Here is a 22,951-nt window from a genome sequence, read left to right as displayed (position 1 = left end):
AAGTCAGTCTGTGTTTCTCAGTATTTGAACCTAGGGTCCTGTGAGTCAGGAAGGAAGAGCAGTGCTGCAGCTGTCCCATGAAAGATGGCATGGTGGCTGTCACACTGGGACCAGACATCCTCTGGATCTATCCAGTGGCAGGACCTGCTGATGAACTGGAAATAGACATGACCATTGCAATCAAGACAGCCAAAGGTTTCCACCCAGAAGATCTGGGTGGGTAGACGTGCCCACAAACTCTACTACCTGCAGGCCTAGCAGGCTTTGCTTGGGGTTGTAAACAGAAATAGATGTCCGGGCTCATTTGAAGACCCTGTGCCAGTCCAGGACAGGACTGAGTGTCCTGCTGTAGCACACCGTGTATTGGCCGCTCAGTGTGGCCACCACAGGAGGAGGCTAATTTCTGGCCAGTAGTACAGCTGCTGGTCCGTGGGGGCTGGCTTTCCTTTGCTGGACACAGAAAGCTCAACTTTCGAAACCTGAGCTATTTGAGTGTGTCTTAAGTGGCTATATGGCACCCTCTGGTGGCTGGTAGCTCTTCACAACCCTCTGATTACACACACAGAATCTAGTCCTGCATCCAGATTGGGGCAAACTGAGCTGCAGGCAGAAAACTCGGGAGCCTGGGGGATGGATGTCTCCCCACAGTTTGGCTTGCTGAGTGTACCTGGGAGAGACAGTGAACCCGAATCTCAGCCTATCAAATGGGTACAGCTGGGGACGAACGTCTGGACAAGGAGGTGGCTTGAGGACCCTGTCCCATGTTCATCTTTTTGTTCACTTTTTAATCTTTCCCACTTATCTTTTAACCATTTACTTCTGCTTTCGGTACATTTGAAACATATACGTGAAAGAGACCAGCAATATCCACTGCGAAGAGTAGACCTCACGCTGGCCGAGGTCTCTAACACCTGGGGGCAATACTATCACAAGTGATGTTTCAAGCCAGAGACCCAGGGAGCACACTTCAACTGACATTTATCTGGTACTTGGTATGTGCTAAATACCCTTGCTATAAACAATTACTCATTTGGATGTGCCTGTGTTTATGTGTGCAGTTCTCTCTCTCTCTCCCTCTCTCTCTCTCTCTCTCTCTCTCTCTCTCTCTCTCTCTCTCTCTCTGTGTGTGTGTGTGTGTGTGTGTGTGTGTTTTTTGTGTTTTTTGACCGTACTATGAAACTTGATACTGTGTCAATAAAATCAGCCTTGGATCAGGGTGTGAAGCCAGTAACTAGTTGGCAGGAATTAGCCATAGGGAGTACAGAGAAGCCTGGAAGATGTGTGCTCAGGAAGGAGGAGAGGAGGAGGGAGTGACTTGGAGTTTCAAGGTCTTTTTTTCCCTTTTTTTTATTTTATTTTATTTTATTTTATTTTATTTTATTTTTTTGGTTTTTCGAGACAGGGTTTCTCTGTGGCTTTGGAGCCTGTCCTGGAACTAGCTCTGTAGACCAGACTGGTCTCGAACTCACAGAGATCCATTAAAGGCGTGCGCCACCATCGCCTGGCTCCCTTTGTTTTGATCAGCTGGAGATAAACTCCCTTGCTGGGTCTCTGTCCAAAAAGGAAGGTTAGCTGGTTGCTTCTCAGTCTCTCTGAACTAGCAGGTTTTCACCCCAACATCTGACTCCTGAGTCTTTATTGGTAAGTAGAACAATAGAGACTTAGTTAAAACTACATTGGCTGCATCAGCTGAACCGGAAGTACTGCTAGGCTGCAACCTGAGCAGTGGGTCTCTGACTGGTGGGCCTCGAGGCTTTGGAAGGTAGTTAAAATATCAGTAGATTCAGGTGCAGACGCTAAGCTGACAGAAAAATGTGTGTGTGTGTGTGTGTGTGTGTGTGTGTGTGTGTGTGCGTGCTTGTATGAGTTTGCATGTGAAGGCCTGAGGTCAATGTTGGATGGCTTCCTTATTCACTGTCCACATTGTTTTTCCGGATAGGGTCTCTCACTGAACTTGAAGCTAACCAGGTTGGCTAGACTGGCTGTCATTGAGCACCAGGGCTCTGCCTGTTTCCTCTCCTGTAGGAAGAAGTCGGAGTGAGAACTTTCTCCATGCCCACTTTATCGTAGGCATGCCCTGCCACACCTGACTTTAATGTGGGTGCTAGGGATCCGAACTCAGGTCCTCATGCAGGAGGGGCAAGCACTGTATTGGCTTAGCTGTCTCCTGGCCCCTGCCCATGCTGCTGGTTTGGTTTTATGGATAGTTTGAGACAAGGTCTGGTGTAGTTGGAGCTGAGCTCCACTTGTAGAATTGAGGCTGCCCTTGAACTCGGGGTCTTCCTTCCTCCACTTCCCAATTGCTACAGGCTTATGCCACCACACCTGGCTCATCCTTGCCACTTTTGACCCCTGCATCTTGAACTGAGTTCAAGGTCCCTTGGACTGAGAAATGTAGACTTGCTATTACCAATGACTGAGGGTTTAGACACCCTGACCTGAGCTCTGTTAACACCTTAAGGATACCTAGAATGAGGGTCCCAGGCCCCTGTGCTGGAGACTTCTCCTTGCCTACTCAATTTCCATCTGGGAAGAAAAAAAAAGCCCCTCTCTGCTTATTTCCTGAGCATCCTGTACAGCCACCCTCTACTTCCCTCAGACACAGCCCAGTCCATCTGCCTGTCCTGTAGACCAAGTAAGGGATTTCTGCAATCACTCATGTTTCTTGTGCCATCAGCAGAATGTGCTAACCTCAACTCTCAGAACCATAGTGCTAGGCAGAGCCCAAGCCTGGTGTTGGGTACAGCTGGCGCTTTGGGAAGTTACGTGATATGCTCAGTTTCCTCTGATGTAAGTTTACCCACACCACCATTTCCTCTTTAGTGCCTGTCTTCTTAATACCCTGTCTATGCCTGGCCTATGGTTGATGCCTACTAGATGCTAATACAGGAAGTCTCAGAGGTTAGGCCTGCACAGAGGTATGGAAGGGGAGTGTTGTGAAGGCCTCAAAGCAAAATGGCAGTGTTCTGCACTAACCAGCAATGAGTCTTGGGCAAAGCATCTAACTCTCCATTTGCAGCTTCTTCTGAGAGTGGTACCTCATAAGACTGCATGAAGATTAAGTGAGTTGAGATGTTTAAAGTCTATAGAATAACTGTCATTTGCAACTCATTCAGTAAATATTAGTCATTGTTATAATTAGAAAGGAAATAGTAAGGGGCTGGAGATGGCTCAGCACTTAATAGCACCAGCTGCTCTTCCAGAGGACCTGAGTTCAATTCCCAGAAAACACGTGGTGGCTCACTACCATTTCTAGTGGGATCTGATGCCTTTTTTTTTCTTTAGCATAAAGCCATGCATGCAGATAGAGTACTCAAATACATAAAATATATAAGGAACTAGTATGGGAGTGTAGGAGTTGGGAGTGAGAGAAGAGGAGGGAGGGGAAACTACGGTAAGGATGTAAAATACATTAATACATTTAATTAATAATAATAAAAATATGAAATTCCTATTAAAAGTGATAAAAGAACTAATAAAAGAATTGCCCAGGGGCTGGAGAGATGGCTCAGAGGTTAAGAGCATTGCCTGCTCTTCCAAAGGTCCTGAGTTCAATTCCCAGCCACCACATGGTGGCTCACAACCATCTGCAATGGGGTCTGGTGCTCTCTTCTGGCCTGCAGGCATACACACAGACAGAATATTGTAAATAAATAAATTTTTTAAAAAAAGAATTGCCCAAAAACCAAACAAGGAAAACACTGTTTATAAACTATAATGCATTCATGCTGGCCTATTCCACTATCATTTTTTTAAATTTTAAATTTTTATGTGCATAGGTGTTTTACCTGCATGCATGTCTATGTACTACATGCATTTCTGACGTTCACTGAGGTTAGAAGAGGGTGTCAGATCTCATGAGACTGCAGTTACAGTTAGAGCCTACATTGTGAGTACTGGATACCTAACCGGTACCCTGTGGAAGGACAACAATTTTTGCTGTTGCTGTTTGGTTTTAGTTTGTGGTTTTTTGTTTTTCAGTTATTATGGGTTTTTTGTTTTGTTTTTGAGACAAGTTTTCACTGGCTGTCCTGGAACATGCTCTATAGACCAGGCTGGCCTTAAGTTCACAGAGATCCTTCTGCTTCTGCCTTCTGAGAATTAAATGATTAAATTATATCATTAAATTATAGGATTAAAGGTATGTGCCTCTAGAGAATTAAAGAATTAAATTATAGGTTTAAAGGTGTGCATCATCACTGCTGGGCTCAACAAGTGTTCTTAATCACTGATCCATCTCTCCAGCCCCTGATTTTGTTTCTTGAGGACAAGATCTTAAGTAGCCCAGACTGGCCTTCACCTTGCTATGTAACAGGGCTGTTCTTAAACTCCTGATCCTCCTGCCTGTGCCTCTCAAGCACTCAGATTGCAAGAGTGTTTTACCAAGCCCAGAATGTCACTATCATGTTTAAAATACCAGTAGAGGGCTGGGGTGCAGCTCATTACCTGCCTAGTGTCTGCAAAGTTCCATTCCTACCACTTGAGAACAGTAGTGGCCAATCCACTGACTTGCAGACTTATCTACAAGCTGCCCAGCAGATTGCCATTGCTTTTGGAGCAAATGAGTTGTGAGTGTGATGTTGGTTTTGTAAATGATAACAGGCTAAATCACGGTTGAATTAAGAGGTCATTTTATGGCCTCAAATAGTTCTGCCCATCAGATTCTGCCTCATTTTGGGGTGCAGAAGGGGAAGAGGTATAGTAAGGAGGCTGCTTGTTCATTTCTTGGCTGCCGAGACTCCCAAAATAACCACACAGAAACTGTATTAATTAAATCACTGCTTGGCCAATTAGTTAAGCGTATTCCTAGCTTACATCTAGAATTAACCCATCTCCATTATTTTATATTTTACCATGAGGCTCATGGCCTACCAGCAAAGTTTCAGCATGTCTGTCTCTGACAGCAGCTCCATGGCTTCTCCTTGACTCTGCCTCCTTTCTCCCAGCATTCAGTTTAGTTTTCCCTGCCTGGCTTTACTCTACCTTATCACATGCCTAAGACAGTTTCTTTATTAACCAATGGTATTCATGACATACAGAGGAGAATCCCATATCACCTCCCCTTTTCTATTTCAATAAAAAGGAAGATTTTAATTTTAACATAATAAAATTACACAAAACAACACAGGTATTAAGCAAGAATTACAGTTACAATATTTACATCTACTTTATCTTTTATCATAATTAAGGAAAACTATATATATTCTTCAACTCCATCAAAGACTCCATGATATAGATATGAATAATTTGCATTAGTATAGATTTTGCTTTATTGATGGAGATTTAAGGTCAATTTTATTATATGTATATGTATTTCTGATTTTTATTAAGGTATTGTGATTGTGTAGTACATTTAAAAATGTAATGTATAATTAGAAATATAGATTGTTAATAGATAATCATAATAGTCAAGTTTGTAGTCATGTTAGTTAAGATTTTCTATATGTACATAGATATATTTTAGATAGGCATTCTTCATATTTTTCAAAGATTATAGAATATGGCATTTTAAATGTTTTAATAACTTAGGACTTTTCATGACAATGAGACACTCTGCTCCTGGCAGCACCAATCTACTTCAAGAGGAAGATGGGCATCGAAGAGGATCCTTATGGAGTTTGATAGCCATTTGGGCAAGAAACTGCTCTTGCCTGGACTATTGCATAAACTGGACACAGAGAACCCGCAGAGAGAGGACTGCTGAACTTGCCTAAAGGTGAGATGATCTTTCGGGGTTCCTGCTTCATGAAAGAGTCTGCAAGACATTCTTCAGGACAAGCAGATAGTGACTGCCTTTGAAATTTCCTGCTTTGTGGAAATGTCTGCTGGAAACTATGGGCCTGTAGGCCGAAGATGGATGCCCCAACGGTACAGAGGAACTTTGGGTGACTGTCCAGGCAGCGAGATGTCTCTGTCATTTCTAGAGTTTGAAAGTTGCTGATTTCTTGTTTGCTTAGGTAATATTATATCCTTCTGGAGTCTTTGAAGGAGTTGAAGAATAGTTAGTTATAGTTATAATTTTCCTTAGTTATGATATAGATTATTGTAATTTTTACTTGATAACTGTTTTGTTATATGTAATTTTGCTATGTTAAAGTTAAAACCTTCCTTTTTTATTTAAACAGAAAAAGGGGAAGTGATGTGGGAGTGTCATATATCAATCTGTTGATTTCATTGGTTAAGCAATAAAGAAACTCCTTGGCTCTGATAGGTTAAAACATAGGTGGGAGGAGTAAACAGAATAGGATGCTGGGAGGAAGAGAAAATGAGCTCAGACTCGACAGCTCTGCTCTCTGGAGCAGAGACGCCATGCTCAGCTCTCCAGAGTAGACGCAATAGCTCTGCGCTCTGAGGCAGACGCGATGAAGCTCAGACCCAGGATGGACGTAGGCTAGAATCTTCCCGGTAAGCACACCTTGGAGTGCTTACACACATTATTAGAAATGGGCTAAATTAATATGTGAGAATTAGCCTAGAAGAGGCTAGATAGAAACGGGCCAAGCAGTCTTTAAATGAATACAGTTTGTGTGTTGTTATTTCGGGCATAAGCTAGCAGGCAGCTGGGGTGCTGGGGACGCAGCCCCGCCGCTCTTATTTCAACAACTCCAGAAGGATATAATATTACCTAAGTAAACAGGAAGTGCATTGTAAGCAACTTCCAAAACTCTAGAATTGACAGTGACTTCTTGCTGCCTGGACAGTCACCCAAAGTTCTTCTGTACCATTGGGGCATCCATCTTCAGCCTACAGGCCCATAGTATACAGAAGACTTTCCCACAAAGCAGAAAATTTCAAAGACACTTCCACCTGTATTGACAGTTTGTCAATCACTTTCTTCTGTGCTCTGAGTGTGTCTGGCAGTCTCTTTAATGAAGCAGGAGCCCGAAGGCCCTTTCTCACCTTTAGGCAAGTTCAGCAGACATTTCTCTGTGGGTCCTGCATGTCCAGTTCATCAAGCAGTCCAGGTTAAGAGCAGTTTCTTGGCCAAATGGCTAATCAACTCCATAAGGAGTCTCTTCAGTGCCCATCATTCTCTTGAAATAGATTGGTGCTGCCAGGAGCAGATGTGTCTCATTGTCATTAAAAGTCTTAAGTTAATAATGTAAACATTTTAAATGCCGTATTCTGAAGGTCTCTGAACGATTTGAAGAATACCTATCTAACTGAAATATACCTCTATACATCTAGAAAACCTAACTAACATGACTAGAAGCTTGAATATTATAGATGACTCTCTATTAACCTGTATTTCTTAATTATTCATTACATTTTTTTTTTGGTTTTTTTGAGACAGGGTTTCTCTGTGGTTTTGGAGCCTGTCCTGGAACTAGCTCTTGCAGACCAGGCTGGTCTTGAACTCCCAGAGATCCGCCTGCCTCTGCCTCCCAAGTGCTGGTATTCATTATATTTTTAAATGTGCTGCACAAACACAATACCATAATCAAGAGCAGAAATATGCACAAAACAAAAACTGATCTTAAACTCATATCAATAAACCAAGATTGGGGCTGGAGAGATGGCTCAGAGGTTAAAGAGCATTGCCTGCTCTTCTAAAGGTCCTGAGTTCAATTCCCAGCAACCACATGGTGGCTCACAACCATCTGTAAATGGGTCTGGTGCCCTCTTCTGGCTACACAGACAGAATACTGTATACATAATAAATAAATAAATAAATAAATAAATAAATAAATAAATAAATAAATAGCCAAAAAAAAATAAAACAAGATCCATACCAATGCAAAGTATCTCCATATCCTTTAAATGAAACAAACCATTTATAAACAATATTTGGGAATTTGGAAATAGTTCTTTTTCAACTGCTTCCTGCTTTTGTTGGGCAAAGTAATTTTTGGGGGTGTTTATGATGACTTTTCAGGGGGTCTTGTTCCATCGAACCATATTAGTCTGGAAGAATTCCACAGGTTGTCATCCTCCGTGGAAACAAAAGAAAAACCTCTTTTCCAAAACAACAAATTCTTAGACCCAAATTTGGAAGTCATGATACCTTTAGAACATATATGCTGGTTCAGCTTAGCAGCCTACACAATGAAATATCTCTCTGTACTTAGCTCCTTCACAGTCAAAAAATTCAGAGAAAACACAATAGTATACATAATCATGACTCTCTGTGTATATTCCATCTTTACGTGGCTTATTTTTTTACTGTATTACTTTTTACTATTTATTTTATTATCTTTACTTCTTTAATCTATGGAGGTCTGTACTCTGTCTCTTTAAATACTTTGTTTTATTTTTTTAAAACCATTTACTTCCTTTTATGACTCTCTATACTCATTATCTTCTCTCTCCCAAACCTATGCACATATTTTAAATGCACCATGTCTCATAAAATGTCTTTTATGTCTGAATCTGTCCTTATTGCATATCTGTAATCCTCTTCTAGCCAGGATGATTTCTTAAAATACTAAGCACTTCTTAAAAACACAAGCAGCATCATTGCTCGGGGTAATATAGCCCTGGCTGCTTGCTCTGCTCAGTCCAACATGGCAGAAGTCCGGTAGTGCCTGAGATTGCCGGGTGTGAGCCATCCTCACTACCTCAATTCTGATAACCAGTTGGCCCATGGTGCCACCAAGTAACTTGGAGCATGCTGTCCACAAACACCATTTAAATGCTCAGCCTCCTGAAAGAGCCAGTTTGCACTGGCAGCACTGCCCAGAAAACTGCTGTTTCCAAGCCATACGGCTTTTTTCTGCTGCCCCTGAATCAGGAACCCCCTCTCTCTCTGGTTTTTCAAGACAGGGTTTCTCTGTAGCTTTGGAGCCTGTCCTGGAACTAGCTCTTGTAGACCAGGCTGGCCTCAAACTCACAGAGATCTGCCTGCCTCTGCCTCCTGAGAGCTGGGATTAAAGGTGTGTACCACCACTGCTCAGCTAGGAGAACCTCTCTTAAAGGAGCTGCAACATGCTACCAGTAAGCAGAGCCCATTCAAAAAAAATGCAGCTAAATTTTGTTTTTTTTTAGTGTCTAGAATTCCTTTCCAAGCCCTCTAAGATGTTATATGAATTTAGTCAACCATGTTAGAGTGCCAATTTGTAGTAAGGAGGCCACTTATTTGTTTCCTGGCTACCCAGACTCCTGAAATAACCACACAGAAACTGTATTAATTATATCACTGCTCGGCCAATTACTTAAGCATATTGCTAGCTAGCTCTTACATCTAGAATTATCCCATCTACATTATTTTATATTTTACCGTGAGGCTCATGGCCTACTAGTAAGGTTTCAGCATGTCTGTCTCTGACGGGTGACTCCATGGCTTCTCCTTGACTCTGCCTCCTTTCTCCCAGCATTCAGTTTAGTTTTCCCCAGCTAGCTTTACTCTACCCTATCACAGGCCTAAGACAGTTTCTTTATTAACAAATGGTATTCACAGCATACAGAGGAGAATCCCACATCCACATCAGAGAGGGATACTCTGAAATGACAAGGCAAAGGTTTGTGACAGGCAAAGATATGCTTGCCTCTGGCTTGTTGGCAAAAGTCACTGTCTCGGCAGAGCGCAAAGTTATAGAGAAAGCAGGTTTGAGATGTGACCTAGTAGCATAGCATTTATATAGCCTGTGTGATACCCTGGGTTCCAACTTCAGCACTTGAAAACAATAAGTCCAAAACCAAACAGACAAAAATAGTCAGCAATTTGGAAATAAAAATAGACTATTTTGGACCACTTCACATGGGCATGTGGGAGAACTGAAGAAGAGAAGGAAAGGGACACGTTAAGAGTTTTAGAGTAAGGTTCTCTTGCACCAGGAACTCTTTCCCAGCAGTTGTTCTCTCCACACTCAACACTGTCTCCAAGTTGGGAGCCCTGATTGCATCAGTGTTGAGCTGGGGAGGTACAGAAATCAGCCTAGGCCAGAGACCTGCTGGAGAGGGTGTCACTTCGCTTCATCGGCACAAGGAGGTAGAGACTGTGACTACAGGTCACCTTCAGACAATAATTCCCAGCGTCAAATGGGTCAAGAGCCACAGCCATGATGGACTGGGGTGGAGGCTGCTTTCTCATTCTAAAGCCCTGGTTCTTCCCTGAAGCTCCTGTTTCTGGAGCCCAGGTTACTGCAAGGTCTAGATGGTGTGCTGCCTATAAAGCAAACAGACCTCTGTAGTGGTATGTCATTTGTATTTTAATAAATAAGATTTGCCTGAAGATCAAAGAGTAAAACAATCCCCCTGGTCAGCCTTACAGACCAGGCAGTGGTAACACACACCTTTAATCCCAGTAGCCACACTAGTTGCCACACAAACTGGGCAGAGCATGCCTTTAATCCCAGTGGTGCACACCTTTAATCCCAACCCTAGAGAGGATTATAAAACAGAAGGAGACAGCTCACAGACACAGTCTCATCCTGGAGGCAGGATCACCATTTTGGACTGAGGTAGAGGTAAGAGCCAGGGGCTGGCTGTTTTGCTTTTCTGACCTTCAGGTTGAACCCCAATTTCTGTCTTTGGGTTTTTATTAATTGTGCTACAGACCTCAGTAACAGATGCGTCTGTCTCTACCCTGTGGTTGTTTCATGGTGCACCTAGGTGCAGAGGTGACTGATCTGCCATACTGTCTTTTGTAAATGCCGCTTATTTTGCAGAGATCTAGCTAACTCCATATTTTTTTCTTTTTCTTTTTAAGATAGGGTCTCATGTATCCCCGTCTGGCTTTGAACTTGCTATGTAGTTGAAAATTATCTTAAACTTCTGATTCTCCGACCTCAATCCTTAAGAGTTTTGGGGTTACAGGCATGGGCATATGGTGGAATTTGAACCCCAAGCAGGACCAATCGGGCCAACTCCCAGTCCCTGGCACTCCTTCTCAACCTCTCTGTGGCACTAGCCCATGTCTTTCTGTCTCCTTGGTATGCTGAACATACCTTCAGTCCCTCACACACAAACTTTAAAAAAAAATTCTTTTTAAACAAAATTTTGTGTGTGTTTTGATTGCATGTATGTTTATACACCATATGAGTGCAGTACCCACAGAGGCCAGTGAGGGCATCAGATATTACAGAACTAGAATTACAGACAGTTGGCAGTAGAAAAGTGGTTACTCAAACAGTCCTTTAGAAAAACAGCCAGTACTATAAATCACTGATCCAGCCTCAAAAATCCTCAGGAACTTTTTTAATGGCCTCTGAATAAAGTTAACGTTGCAGGTATATTGTTTAAGAGTCAACGCTTCGTTTTCCCCCGCCTATAGGGTGGGTGAAAGGCGAGCAGTAGTCTTCCCAAATCTGTGTGTTGCTAGAACCTGAGAAAATTAACATCGCCCCGCCTCCGCCTCCTGCGCCTGCGCGAAATCCTCTGCCTGCCAGTTTCAATTCACACTGTGTCCGTCCCCGCTGAGCGCTCGAGGATTCGGCGCTCGACCATCGTGTGTCAGTCTGCCTTCCGGTTTCACCCTGGTGTGCCTGCCGAGCGCCGAGCTGCCGATGGCGATGTCTGCCGCGAGTCTCTGAGGCATCTCGGGGGCCCGGAGTCGCGGCCGGAGGTCGAGAGTAGACTGCCGGCCGCGTTTCGGAAGCCGCAGGGCGTGAGGGAGGGTGTCGGCCCGCTCGGAGCCGCCACCGAGAAGGCGGCGGTGGCTGAGGTGGGTGTGACGTGTGACTTGAAGCGACGAGGCGGTGGGGAGCTGAGAGGCTCTGAGGGCCTCGACGGCGCGTCCCTGCCCCTGCCGTGTTGCGGGGCGCCCGCAGAGTCGCGGTCCTGCGGGTGCGCGTGACCGTGCGGACCTCTGCGGTGCCCGTGGCTGGGTTTCTTCACGCCAGTCCGGATGCGAGGGTTTGCACCACTGGGCTTCTGGTTGCGGCATCGGTTTCTGTGGATTGTGGTGGCGCATAATTAGGTGACTTTATCTTAGGGTCCCCCACTTCGTACATTCATGAAGTCCTGTTATGCCCCCCTCTCGTGTGTGTGTGTGTGTGAGTGTGTGTGTCAGACACTGCGCCAGACCGCTGAGCTGGTGATGGCGAAAATCCCAGGCTCCCCTCACTGGCTCTGGTCTTGTATTCTTTAGTCATTTCACATGGCACCCCGAGGCAGCTGTTGGAAAGGCGTCTTGACCGGAGTCTGTCTTGAGTTAGGGGCGTTTCTCCAGCGTGACGTTTGACCTGCGATGTGTGGCCAGGGTGGACGGGGGCGGCTTCTGTTTGACTTCTTGTTAGGGATGCGTGCAGGGGCGGAGGAGGCCGTCACCCTCAGAGGATCCCATCAGCCACAGCCTGGGGGATAGAACAGGTCGGACCTGGCGCTGACTCTTTCAGTGATGCCTCAGATCCCTTTCTGGGCGGAGTCTACATGTGTGTAGTCAGCAGGTTTCTTTATTAATTTATTTTCGAGACAGGGTCTCACTAGGTAGTCATGTCAGGCCTGGAACTTGCCTTAACATCAAACTTAACAGGCATCTCTCTGCTTCTGCCTCCCGAGTGCTGGGATTAAAGACATCACGCCTGTCAGATTTCTTAATCTTAAGGGAATTTGTTAGTCTGATTCTTAAGGGAAACAACAGGCATCTGGTGTCCCATTTACTTATTTTCTGAGTTGCTGCCACCCTTCAGCTTTGAGGACTAGATGGTGCCCTCTGCAGTCCATCTAAAGCACACACCACAAGTCTTGCTACACTAACTCTTTCACTCGGGGCTGTGATTTGTGGCCACATGGTGTTGGGGACAGATTTCTTAGCTTCTGTGAAATGATTTTGTTTTGGTTTTCTATGACTAGGAGTCTTCCAAGGTCACTTTAACAGTGACTTTGTCATGGCCCAGTAAGACAGAAAATGTAACTTATTAAGTCCTGAAATGTTTAAGTATTAGATTTTTTTGTTGGCCAGGCTGGTTTTGAATTCCTAGTCTCTAGCAAGGATCCTCCTGCCTCAGCCTTTCAAATTGCTGTAACAGTATGCACACATCACCACAGTACACAGATTCTTCTCCTCCTCCTCCTTCTCTTAATTAAAAAAATAAACATTTATTTTGTGTGAGGGGGCATACATATGTCACGGATTGTGTGGAGATTAGAAGACAATTTTCAGAAATCAGTTCTCTCCTCCCACTCTTATTTAGCATCTGGTGATGTTCAGCCATGGTGCCAAGCGCCTTTACACTGAGCCAGAGAGATAGATGGCTCTTGACTTTTTTTCCTATTATGTTTTTCTTTTTTTTAAACTTTACTTTTAAAGATTTATTAAGTAAACAGTGTTCTGCCTGCATGTGTCCTTGCAGACCAGAAGAGGGCACCAGATTTCATCACAGGTGGTTGTGAATCACCATGTAGTTGCTGAGAATTGAACTCAGGACCTCTGGAAGAGCAGTCAGTGCTCTTAACCACTGATCCATCTTGCCAGCCTTTTATTTTATTTTTCAAGACACGGTTTCTTTGCATAACAGTCCTGGCTGTCCTGGAACTCACTTGGTTGACCAGACTGGCCTTGAATTTACTGCCTCCCAAGTGCTGGGATTAGAGGCGTGTGCCACCACTGCCCAGCCCTGCTAGGTTTCTTAATATTCCTCTTAAGGTTGAAAAGTTTTGTTCTGTATTGTTAGTTTACTTTTTGGTGTTTTAAAACACACTAACTTTTCTTTTTATTATTATTTTGTATGCATATGAAGTGTGTACTTAGGTAAGTATACGTATGAAGATCAGAGGACAACCTTTGGGAGTTTCTTGTTTTCTCCTACAATTTTGGGGGTTCTGGCAATCAAATTTCGAGGCGTACACTTTACCCATTGAGTGGCATACACTTTACTCATCTTGCCAGTTCCTTTTTTGGTTTCTTAAAACAGAATCTGACAGTGTAGCACAGGCTGGCCTCCTGAGTGCTGATATAGTCATGAGCCTCTACACTTAGCTTCTGATAGTTCTAGCACATGTGCCTAGCAAATATGAAGAGCTCAATACATATGGCTGAGTAAAAGTCCGATCATTGATAAGTATCTTACATATTTTCCTTAGTGACTAAAATGGGAATGATGATGTTAGCCATGCTAGTGGCTTAGGCCTGTAATTCCAGAAGCAAGAGGGTAGAAAGTTCAAGACCTTCCTGGGCTACAAAGTGAGTTCCAAGACCAGCCCAGGCAAACTTAGCAAGACCCCATCCTACACTAAGAACAATAAAAAGGACTGAGGTGTACTTAGTGGTAGAGGACTTGCATACCATGTGCTAGTTCTAGGTTATATCCTTAGTTCTAAGAAAAATAATCCTTTCAAATAATGCCGTTCGACCATTTAAAATGAACTTAAAAGAAGTGTCCTGGGATCCTGTTTGCTTCTTTGTAGGACTCTACTTCCCGCCTCAATGATTTACCAGTGTGTCCTGTGCTGTTTTCATGTCTTGGGTTTTGTATTAGTCTAAGAATTTGAGAAATAGTTTGTTTGCACAAATTTGTACCAAAAATTAACCTTGCTATTACAGACTTGTGCCTTTGTTGAGTTGTGGGAAGAGCAAAGAAACCTTTTGTTTGCTGCTAATTTACCTCAATTGGCTTGTGTTTTGTGTTTTTTCTTAGATTCCTCCTGCTAAAGAGAGGAAATCTCATCCAAGGCCACAATGTCACTTCCCAATTATCCAGTGCTGCCTGCTTAAGCTAACACTGCCAGAATCCTGTTCCCTTGGGAGGAATCAAGCTGACTTGGCATGAGGTTCCTGCCTTCCTGGGGTTGAAAGAAGCTCAACTATGTCTTCTCTTGATGACCCAGGGGAAGTGAGGGAAGGCTTCCTGTGCCCTTTGTGCCTGAAGGACCTTCAGTCTTTCTACCAACTTCAGTCACATTATGAAGACGAGCACTCAGAAGATCGTGATGTCAAAGGGCAAATTAAAAGTAAGAAGCCAGGGTTTTGCTCATTCCATTCTATTAAAGAGACCTTACTTAATGAAATAGATTTACTGGGTTATGATGCTGGTAATAATACTAGCAAGCAGATATCTAGTACTTATTTTGTGTTCTGTGTTTTGGTTCTCTGAGTATTTATTTACTCTTTTTGAGACAGAGTCACTCTCTATGTAGTCCTGGCTGTCCTGGAACTCAGTATGTAGACCAGGCTGGCCTCACAGATCCATCTGCTTATACCTCCTGAGTGCTGGCTGGGGTTAAAGGTGTGTGCCACCAAGCCAGGCACTTATTTATCTTATTTAATACACATGGCAGCTGTGCTACTGTGAGTTCCATTTTGCAGGCTAGGTTACCAGATTAAGAAAGTTTAGATAGCCTGCCCAGTCACCCAAATGGAGTAAACCTGGCTTTAAGCTAATAAATGTAACCACTGTGATCTGTTGTCTCTTACTGGATTACTCAGATTATCTCACCTACAGCTGGAATGGTTTGGGCAGGAATGCTTATCCTGTGCTACAGAAATGGAGACCCTGCTGGGCAATGGTGTTGTAGTCCTTTAATCCCAGTACCTGGGAGGCAGAGGCAGGTGGATCTCCAGGAGCTGAAGGCCAGCCTGGTCTACAAAATCAATTTTAGCACAATCAAGACTGTCTCTGAACAAAACAAAACAAAGCAAAACAACAACAAAAAGTGGAGGCTCGATACATGTCATTTGCCTGTCACTAATTTAAACCTTGCTGCCATCCCTCCTTCCCTGGCTAGACTTTGCCTTCTGAAGCCCAGGGAAAGGAATGTAACAGTTGAAAGCAAAGAAAAACAACTCCCAAAGTTCATTTTTTGTTGTCATTGTTTTTGTTTTTTGAGACAGTATTTCTCTGGGTAGCCACGGCTGTCTTGGAACTCATTCAGTAGACCAGGCTGGCCTTGAACTCAGAGATCTGTCTGCCTCTACCTCCTGAGTGCTGGGATTAAAGGCATGTGCCACCACCACTGACCCAGCTTCCCACCACCAGCACCACAAGCCAGTGTTTCTCTTTGTAATAGTCCTGGCTGTCCTGGAACTCACTATAGAGACCAGGCTGGATTTAAACTCACTGAGATCTGCCTGCCTCTGCCTCCAAAGTGCTGGGATTAAAGGTGTGGGCCACCGTCTCCTGGCAGCATTTTTTTTTACGCTTCCAGTTGTACAGAGAAATCTTCAAAGGTAATTTTGGCTGTATCTAATGTTCTAACCTCCAAATAAATCACTGCTTCTCTAGAGCTTGCTTTCCTAGTGAGCTAAGTTTCATCTCCTACTTGGCAGCATTTCTGAAAGCCCCCAAGAGTCACAGAGTGTGGACACTGGATTTATAATCTATACTGGGTGGAGAGAAGGCTGAACCACTGGATGGTGTTTCTAGTGGACTCTGTTCTCCAGACATGTGATTCACATGTTCCTTATAATCAAATATTTGTTCCTGGACTTCTAGCCTCCATTTTTCAGTTAATTAAAAAAAAAAAAAAAAAAAAGAGCCAGGTGATGGTGGTGAATGTCTTTTGTCCCAGTAGTCCAGATGTAGAGGCAGGTGGATATCTGTGAGTTCGAGGCCAACCTACTCTACTTAGCAAGTTACAGGACAGCTAAGAACACACAGAGAAACCCTGTCTCCAGAAGCAAAACAACAATGCTGGGAATATCATTATAACATTAGTTATAATTTCCATACAGAAACATGGAGTCTGACATTTTCAGAATCCTCAGGGCTGATTGTCCAGGAACCTGCTGACTCTAGATGCTGAAGCAGAACCAGGAACTGCTAAAGGGAGTGCAGGAAAGGGTGGTGCTTTGTAATGTTTGCAGTTTCTTTCATATGTACTGTCATGTCACTTAGCTCTCCCGGACCCTACTGGAGGATCTTGGTGTAATTTTACAGGGAAGTGTGGCTCAAAGTTGACCAGTAATGTTTTCAAGGCCACACAGCAATTGGCAGAAATAGATATGGACCCCAGATCTTCTGCCACATGGAAGTCCAGTGCAGCTTTTTCTGCAGGGCATCTCTGGTGGTGAAAGACCCTCTCTCTAGTCTGATCACAGCACACTTTGCAACTTCCAGGAGGAAGAAAGGGTGGGAGGAGCGCCAAACCAGATTATCTAAGTTTCCTGTGGCCGGCCAAAGGGTTTGAAAGAGCTTCCTATCTTAGCATTGCTGACCTCAACTATATACCATGCTACTCAGAGGTCTAGATAGGCCAGACTGTGAAAAGGTTAGAAGTGCCCTCAGACTTCCATAGTAACCTTTTACTTTTTGAACTTTTATTATTTTTATTTTATGGATATTGATGTTTTGCCTGTATAAATGTCTATACACTGCTTGTATGCCTGGTACTCACAGAGGATAGAAGAGAACACTAGATCCCCTGGAACTGAAGTTACAGACAATTGTGAGCCCCCCGTGGATGCTGTGAATTGAATCCAGGTCCTCAGAAGGGCAGCAATGCTCTTAACTGCTGAGCCATCTCTGCAGCCCCTTACAGGAACTTTTCTAAACAAGGAAAGTGTTCACTGTTTATAGAATGTTAGAGAAGTGAATCTAGAAAATACACAGCATGAATATGTCTTGTGGAAAGAATCTTATATAGGTCCTCCAGGATGGGCTTTCTACAGAGTAGGGCATAGCTTAGAGCACTTGCTGGGCCCTGGCTTCCACACAGAAGGAAAAAAATCCTCTTGTTTTCATTCTTTTTATTTCTACCTCAAGAGAACCAACATTCTTTTTTTTTTGTTTGTTTTTTTTTTTTTTTTTTTTTTAAGACAGGGTTTCTCTGTAGCTTTGGGGCCTGTCCTGGAACTTGCTCTGTAGACCTCAAACTCACAGGGATTCTCCTGCCTCTGCCTTCCAAGTGCTGGGATTAAAGGCATGCACCACCACTGCCTGGCTCCAACATTCTAACACTAGTAGTCATTTTGTTAGTTAAGATGAAATTCTTTTTTTTTTTAATGTTTCTGGTATAAACTTTTTTGTTACATTTATTTAGTATGTGTATTTATGTATGTGAACACACATACTGTGGCAGTGTGTGACGATCAGAGGACAACTTGTGATGATAGTTGGTTCTCTCTTTATACTATGAGGGTCCTGGAGTTTAAACCCGGGCACTCAGGTTTGGCTTTAAGCATTACCTCCTGAGCCATCTGGAAGGTCTCATTTTTGTTTTCAAACAGAGTTTCTTATAGTATCCCAGGCTGGCCTCTAACATAGTGGTGGATATCCTTGTACTGATCTACTAGCCTCCACTTCCAAGTTCTTGGATTTTAGGTATGTCTCACCATGCCCTGGTTGGGTAGAATTCTTAGGTTGCAGGTCTTTGTGCTCTAGTCGTCCTAGTGCTGGAGAGGCAGAGTTGGGAATGTAGCTAGCTGCAGGTTAGAAGCTAGCCTTTCAAAAAAGCCAATAGAGGAAGTGAGAAAGTAGGAAAAGATTGACATAGAATTTTCTGAGAAGCCTTTTAAAAAGCATTTCATCTCTCCATTTGGTCTGTTGATCCTTCAGAAGTTTTATTTATTTAATTTATTTTGAAATAAGGTCTCTCTCTGTAGCTCTGGCTAGCCTGGAACTCACTATGTAGACCAGATTGCCTTGAACCCACAGAGATCTGTCTGCCTCTGCCTGTGTACCATCATTCCCATAGGTATTATATTTGTAAACAATAAGAAATGGAGCACTAAAACATTGCATATAGGTATCAGGTTTCAAAGGCAGTTATTAAAATTACATTTATTCATTTATTTTTATTTTGGTCCAGGGCATGTGCCACGGTGCATATGTGGAGGTCAGAGGACAACTCATGGGAATAAGTTTTCTTTCTGCCGTGTGGGTCCTGGGGCTCACACAGCTTTTTACTGGCTGAGCTATCTCACTGTCCTCTCGGGGCAGTTTTAAGCAGCCAACACTAACTCACCATTTCTGAAAGGTGGTCTGTAGGTTTGAACTCTGGCCCAGGTCCAGGTGAAGTTAAGCCATTTTTCAGTAGGTAGAGGAAAAGGTGGTTGAATGTTGACTGTAGCTTCTGTTTGGTTTTCAGAGATGTATGGATTAGTTAACTGGGCCACTTTGGAATGGCTGTATCAACCTTGAGATGGCTGCTGGGAAGTTCCTTTATCATCCAAAGTAGTTCAGCCTTGTTTGCAAAATGAAGAGTTATACCTTTAATCCCAGCACGTGAAGGGCAGAGCTAGGTGAATCTCTCTCTTCTAGTTCAAGAGTGTTCTATGTGGCAAGTTCTAAGATAGTCAGAACTATGTAGAGAGACCCTACCTACCTCAAACAAACAAGTCCACCATGCTCATTGAGTTTGATTTGGCTCCTTTTATGTAGATGGACTACTAAACTTGGGGAAAGCACTAGCTTGGTTTATGAATAGCATTCTGCTGGTGCTGACTTCTGTGGGGTTGGTAATAAGGTATTTTTCTCACTGCTTCATTTCTTTGGAGAATATTTTTATGCATTTTAAAATAAGGATGATTATTTTTGTATAATCTTGGGCTCATTTGTGATGCTTGTTTCATTTCTTCAAGATCTTGTTCAGAAGGCTAGGAAAGCAAAGAACAAGTTGCTGAAGCGCGAAGGGGATGATCGAGTGGAGCCAGGGGCCCAAGGATACGAGTCATTCAGCTATGGAGGGGTTGATCCTTACATGTGGGAACCCCAGGAGCTTGGTAAGAATACTCATTCATTCACTCATTCAGTGCTTATGAAATATCCACCCTGTTTTAGGTCATTTTTTTTTCCAACTTTAAAATTTTATTTCACAATTACGACACGTACACACTTTGATTCTATTTTTCCTGTATTAGTCAGGTTCTCTAAAGAAACAGAACCAATAGGATATGGTTCTTGTAGTCCAAGACTGTCTCAAGTCTGAAAGGATGAGAATCTGGTAGATGTTCATCTCTGTAGTCACAATCTGGTTCTGTGTTCTCAAGGACTCCTGGTGAGCTGCTGGTCTTCAGTCTGTGTTAGAATCCTGAAGAATGTGGATGTAGTGGCGGCTGCAGCAGCAGGATAGATGAATTTGCCAGCGAGAGGGAGGGCAAGCAGTCTAAAAGCAAAGTCTCTTCTTCCAGTCTCTCATGTGGACTGTCACCGGAAGGTGTGGCCCAGGTTTAGGACAGATCTTGTTTTAAATAATCTAAGAAGATCCTTCACAGTAGTCCCCAGCAACTTGGATTTTAGTTGATTCAGGTACAGACAAGTTGACAGACCAGAATAGTCATCACATCCCTCTTGTACCAACCTCTCTGTTCCCCTCCCCTCTCCAGTGAATCCCTTCTTCCTAACAAGACATCCTCCTGCTTTCATTGTTTTAGAGCTGATTGAGAAAGCTTCAGTAAACCCTAAGAGTCAAGCATTGTAATTGGCCTTATGTCCTCACAGGGAGAGAAAAAGAAGGAAATGAGCTGAGAACTCTTAAGTTAGGCACTGTATTAAATGCTCTGTATGTGTGTCCTCCTTGGAGTGTCACTGTCCTCTGTAGGAACCTGCTGAGGATCAGACAGCTGTTAAACTGCAGCAGTAGAGTGTGATTCTGGGTCCGTCTCATGTCAGCCTAGCCACAGACCCCATTGACAGATGTGTCTCCATTTAGGTTACCTGACAAGTGAGAGGCTCTGTACACTTTACTTTTCTGATGTGCATAATTATGACTTTATCTGTTTAGTTATTTTAACTGGAAGTGCTGGGGATAGGACCCAGGGCCTTGGCTGTGCTACAGAGCTATATCCAGCTTTACTTGATTTTTTATTATTTATTTACTTATTTATTTATTTGTTTGTTTGTTTTTGAGATAGAGTCTAGCTATGCAATTTTGTTTATCTTGGAACTCACTCTGAGATCAAACTGGCCTTGAGATCTACCTGCCTCTGCCTCCCAAGCGCTGGAATTAAAGCTGCCCAGCTTTTTATTTTGATAAAAAACTACATTGTACTAAGCCACAAAGTAGTCTAGTAACTTAACTGAGGTTACTTAGTATCTAGCAGAATTGAAATTTGAGCTCAGGCTAGCTCTAATATAACCTCATTTGCTGTACTTTGAGACTTTTAACATTTTGGTAAGGCTCTAAAACCCTAAATTTTTTTACTTGTTTTTCAATTCATCAAGGATCTAGAGAGGCCTCATGAGAATCATTAACAAATCATTTATTTTTCCTTCCCCCTTAGGTGCTGTGAGAAGCCATCTTTCTGACTTCAAAAAACATCGTGCTGCAAGAATTGATCACTATGTTGTTGAAGTCAACAAATTAATAATCAGGTTGGAGAAGGTAAATTTTCCAAGTACAAATTTCTAGCGTGTGTTATGTGAGTGATATATATCTGATTCTGAGAGCTGCAGAGGACAGGCTTGGCCTGGACTGGCCTTCCTGAAGTGAATGCCTCACACTGATAGACTTGCCCAACTCCCCTTTTCCGCCTTTTACCTCCACTTACTGCTTTAAAACTTTCTGTTCTAGAGTTGTCCTGGGCAGTCACTCTGGGGCACAGTGTGTGATGTCATTTGATGGCAAACAAGCAGTGTGCAGCTCTGTGAGTTCTCAGTCAGGGCTGGGGCTAGTGTGTGTAGGCTAGGCCCTCTTGGGGAGCCTTTCTTGCCCTGTAGTGCTAGATTATGCCTGCAGCAGTGCCATGTTTGGGTTGTACCCTGACCCTAGTATATACACTTGTTATATATCTGAATTATGTGGGGGCATGAGGTAGCATTTGTAGGCATAGTCCCTGTTTTCATTTTTGTGGTGCCCCAGCAAGCACTCGACTACCAACTAAGTCCCAGACCAGGAAAGTTCTTACAGGTATAGCTGTTTATGAAACTAACATGTACCTTGTGAAATTGTTTGGATAACTGGGGTTGGGACTGACCCGTGAGCCTTAATAATGCAAATGTGCATTGTCTGCTGAGTATGAGTGGCAGAAGTGTGGAGCATGTCCCTCAACAGTAACTCTGTTTGGCTTTATGTTTTCCTGTTCAGCTCACTGCATTTGACAGAGCAAATACTGAGACTTCAAAGATTAGAGGTAAATCCAGACCTTTGCTCACAGTCATTCCATTTTGGCTTTCTCCCTGAGAATAACTTCAGAATGCTGAACTGCTTTTTCCTTTTTTTCCTTCCAAAGCAATAGAAAAGTCCGTGGTGCCTTGGGTCAATGACCAGGATGTTCCCTTCTGTCCAGACTGTGGGAATAAGTTCAGCATCAGGAACCGTCGTCACCACTGCCGCCTCTGTGGGTCTATCATGTGCAAGAAATGTATGGAGCTCATTGGCCTGCCCTTGGCAAGTAGGTGATGTGGCTGTGGGCCCTGAACCCCAATCTCTTTTGGGATTAGTGAGTGTGGCTAGGCCCTTAGGACCACTTGTTTAATTAATGACCCACAGGATCTTCCTTCATTTGCTTGTTGAGTTCAAGAAGCCCACTACAGCCTGGACACTGTGTTAAGGCCCAAGGATGTAGTGGCCTGTACAGGCTGATGAGCGTTGTTTCTTTTCTTCTCTTCTCTTCTCTTCTCTTCTCTTCTCTTCTCTTCTCTTCTCTTCTCTTCTCTTCTCTTTTCTTTTCTTTTCTTTTCTTTTCTTTTCTTTTCTTTAGAAAAGGGTGTTGGAGTCCCTGGAACTGGAGTTACAGATAGTTATAAGCCCCTATATGGGTTCTGGGAACTGAAGCTGGGTCCTCTGCAAGAGCAGCAAGTACTTTTAACCAGTTCTGAGCCTTTTTTTAATTGTTTATTTGTTTTTTATTTCTTTTTTTAATTCTGTATACAGTGTTCTACCTGCCTGTATGCCTGGAGGCCAGAAGAGGGTACCAGATCTTTTTTTTTTTTTTTTTTTTTTTTTTTTTTTTTTTTTTTTTTTTTTTTTCTTTCTTTCTTTCTTTCTTTTTTCCCAGTGGTTCTCTGTTGGCCTGGCTTTCTTGGACCTCACTCTGTAGATCAGGCTGGCCTCTAACTCAGATTCACCTGCCTCTGCTTGCCAAGAGCTGGGATTAAAGGCATGTGTCACCACCCAGCCCTGAAATTTTTTTTTTTTAAATAAAGAATCAGATAAGGTTTTTTGGGGGGTGTTTTTTTTTTTTTTTTTTTTTTTT

General features: G+C 43.2%; 1 protein-coding gene across 1 annotated transcript in view; it reads left to right on the top strand.

Moving 5' to 3' along the window:
• Positions 1-11,423: 11,423 nt before the first annotated feature.
• Rbsn (rabenosyn, RAB effector) overlaps positions 11,424-22,951 on the top strand; it is a 33,255-nt gene continuing 21,727 nt past the window's right edge. The window contains exons 1-7 of the mRNA XM_050160283.1: positions 11,424-11,602; positions 14,517-14,829; positions 19,397-19,537; positions 21,038-21,138; positions 21,841-21,886; positions 21,986-22,147; positions 22,796-22,800. Of these exons, the coding sequence (XP_050016240.1) occupies positions 14,685-14,829; positions 19,397-19,537; positions 21,038-21,138; positions 21,841-21,886; positions 21,986-22,147; positions 22,796-22,800 (600 nt within the window). The 5' untranslated portion in view covers positions 11,424-11,602; positions 14,517-14,684. The remainder of the gene's footprint in view (positions 11,603-14,516; positions 14,830-19,396; positions 19,538-21,037; positions 21,139-21,840; positions 21,887-21,985; positions 22,148-22,795; positions 22,801-22,951) is intronic.

Source organism: Alexandromys fortis, unplaced genomic scaffold (assembly GCF_014885135.2).
Source record: "Alexandromys fortis isolate MF-2015 unplaced genomic scaffold, M_Fortis_MF-2015_v1.1 scaffold_111, whole genome shotgun sequence".
Taxonomy (NCBI): domain Eukaryota; kingdom Metazoa; phylum Chordata; class Mammalia; order Rodentia; family Cricetidae; genus Alexandromys; species Alexandromys fortis.
This window is presented reverse-complemented; position numbering and strand designations above follow the sequence as displayed.